The 3,255-nt window shown below is 46.7% G+C and overlaps 1 protein-coding gene across 3 annotated transcripts in view; it reads right to left on the bottom strand.

The window, feature by feature from the left end:
- The window catches only part of Fbxo7 (F-box protein 7), a 28,458-nt gene extending 26,975 nt beyond the window's left edge, over positions 1-1,483 (bottom strand). Inside the window, exon 1 of one of the 3 annotated variants that reach the window (XM_021173992.2) lies at positions 1,235-1,483. In XM_021173992.2, the coding sequence (XP_021029651.1) occupies positions 1,235-1,356 (122 nt within the window). In that variant the 5' untranslated portion in view covers positions 1,357-1,483. The other 2 variants (XM_029482725.1, XM_021173993.2) reach the window with 2 other exon arrangements.
- Positions 1,484-3,255: the final 1,772 nt, after the last annotated feature.

Here is a 3,255-nt window from a genome sequence, read left to right as displayed (position 1 = left end):
AAAAAAAAAAAAAATTGAATTCTCAAAGTGTGAGGAGAGATAACTGTTATCAACATTGAAAACACTTGGTTTTACACCAATAAGTAACATGTGGGTAGGTCACCATTATATGGAAATAGATATAATATATAATATGGCAATATATTATTTTCTTTTAATATGGAAAAGGCTCTTTTTTTAATGGTTTGGCTAACATTATTATTTTATTAGACACGGTCTCACAATGTAACACTGGCTGGTCTGGAACTTGCTACGTAGACCAGGCTGATCTTGAACCCTGGCCTCTTCCTCCAGAGCGCTAGAATATAAGTGTAGCTCAGGCTCACTTAATGGGGGGATGGGAGCAGGGAGGAAGGGTGAAGAAATCTATTCAGGGTCTCACTTTGCTTAACTCCCTACAAATAAAGTGAAAAGGCTTATTTAAAATGCCAATTAATGGGAAAGGTTTTTCTTTGAAAAAAATTCCCTTTAAAAGCCCCAGAGCCCATCTTTTTAATTTTTTTTTTCTTCACTAGTTCAAATTTCTAGCTCAGCACTTGAAGTGGGTCGTCCATACAGTTATGTCTCTACGTCCTGAAACTATCTTCTGCAGAAACACAGACGCTTCATCTGCAACCCCATAAATTAGTAATAGAACCTAGTCCTTTTTCAACTTGCCATGAAACTGTAAGCTCTCTGGGGTCATGCCTCTATTCTTGAGAAAAAGCAACATCCTCACCCAGAGAATGCCCCCCGCTGACAGGCGTACTTCCTGAACCCTTACAGTGAGAAAGTGAGAAAGTTACGGTTAGGTGCAGTCTGCCACTTGCACGCTCAGCTGTTTTCAAAGTTACTGTAGCCTTGGGCAGTGGCACAAATTACAGTGACCTAGGGTGTCAAGACTTTTGTCACCTCGGGCATGATGCTTTTCCGATTTAACCACTGATCTATCCCAACCGCAGAGGTAAACTCAAGTTAACACCGGGAGATTTAACGCAAGCCAAGCTTCCCGAGTTTCCTTCCCGCCCTCGGGGCCTCGGCGACCGAAACCCCGGAAGTGACTACTCACCGGGGAGGACAGCGGCACCCGGGGGAGGCTGGGCCATGGTCTCCCGGAGCCGGACCCCGGCCAGCACCCAGCTGCCGAGCGTCACAGTCACAGGCGCCCAGTGCAGCTACACCCGGGAGGCCCGGGCCTCACGTGACCGCTCGAAGCGCGCCATCCCCCGATCCCCAAGACTGCGACGCGGCTCACCTGAACCCCAACGTGGGCAGCAGGACTTGGCTGAGGTGCGCGCGCAACTGCCCGAGCGTTGGCTCCGACTCCGGCACCTCGAGCGGCTGGGTCCGCTTCTGAAGCCGCACGCGCAGCTTCATGGCGAGAGTCGGACCGCAAGCTTCGGTCGGCCCTGGGAAGAAACCGAAAGCAAGAAGCTCCGGGCCTGCGCTCCGGAGGAATCCCCAGCGCTCGCCGCTCGGTCGACTACGCCCCCTAGAGCCTTCCGCTCGAGCGGAGGGCCGAGCGCCTGCGCTTCCCTATCGGTGGCTCGGCGCGCGACATCGCCACCTGGAGGCGAGGCGCGCACGGCGCAGGCGCTGGGTTTGCTTGGGCGCACTTGAGTCTCCAAGCTTCTGCTTCTGCTGGGGTGAGCGAGTTTGTTCCTTCCCTCCCAACAAGCAGAATCTTTAGCTCTGGAAGGAATGTTGCCAACAGTGTGGAGACATGACAGACGGCCCTAACCTGATGGCACTGGTTTTGCCTGCCCAGAAATGAACTGCTCTATCCCTGTCATTAGAGTGCTCGGACCTGCCTGAGAAATAATGTACACAGGTCCCCTGTGATGACTAAAGAAAGTTAATGTGGAGCCAGGGATCCCTTAAGGGCTGTTAGATGCCTGGGAGGTACTAGAGACCTGCAGGTGAGATAAGAATAGGATAATGGCTGTGAGGATAGTAACTGCTGCCTTTGCTTCTTTAAAACTATCGCTATGGGAAAGGGATGAAATGATCTTTTAATTACTATATAGCGGGAAGGTGAGAAACAACTGAGGAAAGTAAAACAGTTTTCCTGCCCAGCTTGTATTTCGTGGTTAGTTGTAATATACACCTTTCTGATGTCCAATTTAAAATCCCATCTTATCCTTAATCCCCCTTCCCTGTGGAATGCTGTTTGGGCTCTAAAGCTGCCTTCCTTCTGCTAGCAGTAAGAATCAACTCGTTTTAATATAAATTTGAATTAAGCCTAAGTCTTTGGTTTCTCCCAGTGGATTTGAAGGCCACAACAGTATAGCTCTTCACTTCTCACAATAAATCTTGATAAACCAGACTGCCTCCATCTCAGGCTTAAAAGCCATCTTATAGTAAAGACAAACTAGGTTTCTCAAGGATTGGGCTATGTCCCACCTGTAACCTTAACTACAAATGGCTCGGTACTGCCCTATGCCTTTATTTAAAAAGGCTATTATGGTGACCCTGTTATAACCACCTTGCAACCATGTCTTTGTTTCAAGAGGCTGTTATAACCAACTTGGTATGCTTATGTTCTGCTTCGGTAATACGTGCCTATTTGCCTGCCAAATCCTCATCTGGAAACCCCCTACTCCTGAACTATTAAAATCTTTCCTTACCTATGTCCAGCCCATGTACACATACCAAGAAAAGCTTGCATTAACTAGTTTGGCCATGGTGGTTTGAGGTTGATGGTCTTTCTCCTCGAATCTGTGGGACTGGTTATTTTTTTCTGTGGGATTAATAGCATTTACCACCTTTCTTCCTTGGCACTGCTCTTAGAAACTTGAAGCTGACGCCAACTCCTTTAGCTCCTTCATGTTACCACAAAATTTAAAGCAGCTTTTAGTTGTTACACAGTGCTTACTAACCTACATCAATAAACATTTGTTGGCCCACAGATTCTGTAGATTGGGAATTTGGGTATAGAGTGGTTAGGTAGTTCTGTCTCAGGGTCTCCTGCCAGAGCTGCCTGAAGACTTGACTACACATATCATCAACCAATTGGCCCCAGTCTTTCACAGATTTTTTTTTTCCAGAGATCTGCTTGAATGTCCACATAACATGATACTTGGATTCCCTGAGAGTAAGCAACCCAAGCATTACCAAGACAGAAACTGTGAAGTCTTTTACAACATAGCCTCAGAAGTTACATATTTATTTCTATCTTTTTTTTTTTGCTACAAGCCAACATTTTAGCATAAGAATATCAAACCAAAAGCATGAATACTGATAAATAAATCAGATCACTATTGGTTTGAGACTGGT

The sequence above is a fragment of the Mus caroli genome, chromosome 10 (assembly GCF_900094665.2).
Source record: "Mus caroli chromosome 10, CAROLI_EIJ_v1.1, whole genome shotgun sequence".
NCBI classification, from domain to species: Eukaryota; Metazoa; Chordata; class Mammalia; order Rodentia; family Muridae; genus Mus; species Mus caroli.
Note: the sequence above shows the minus strand (reverse complement) of the source record. Positions and strands in the feature narration are given on the sequence as shown.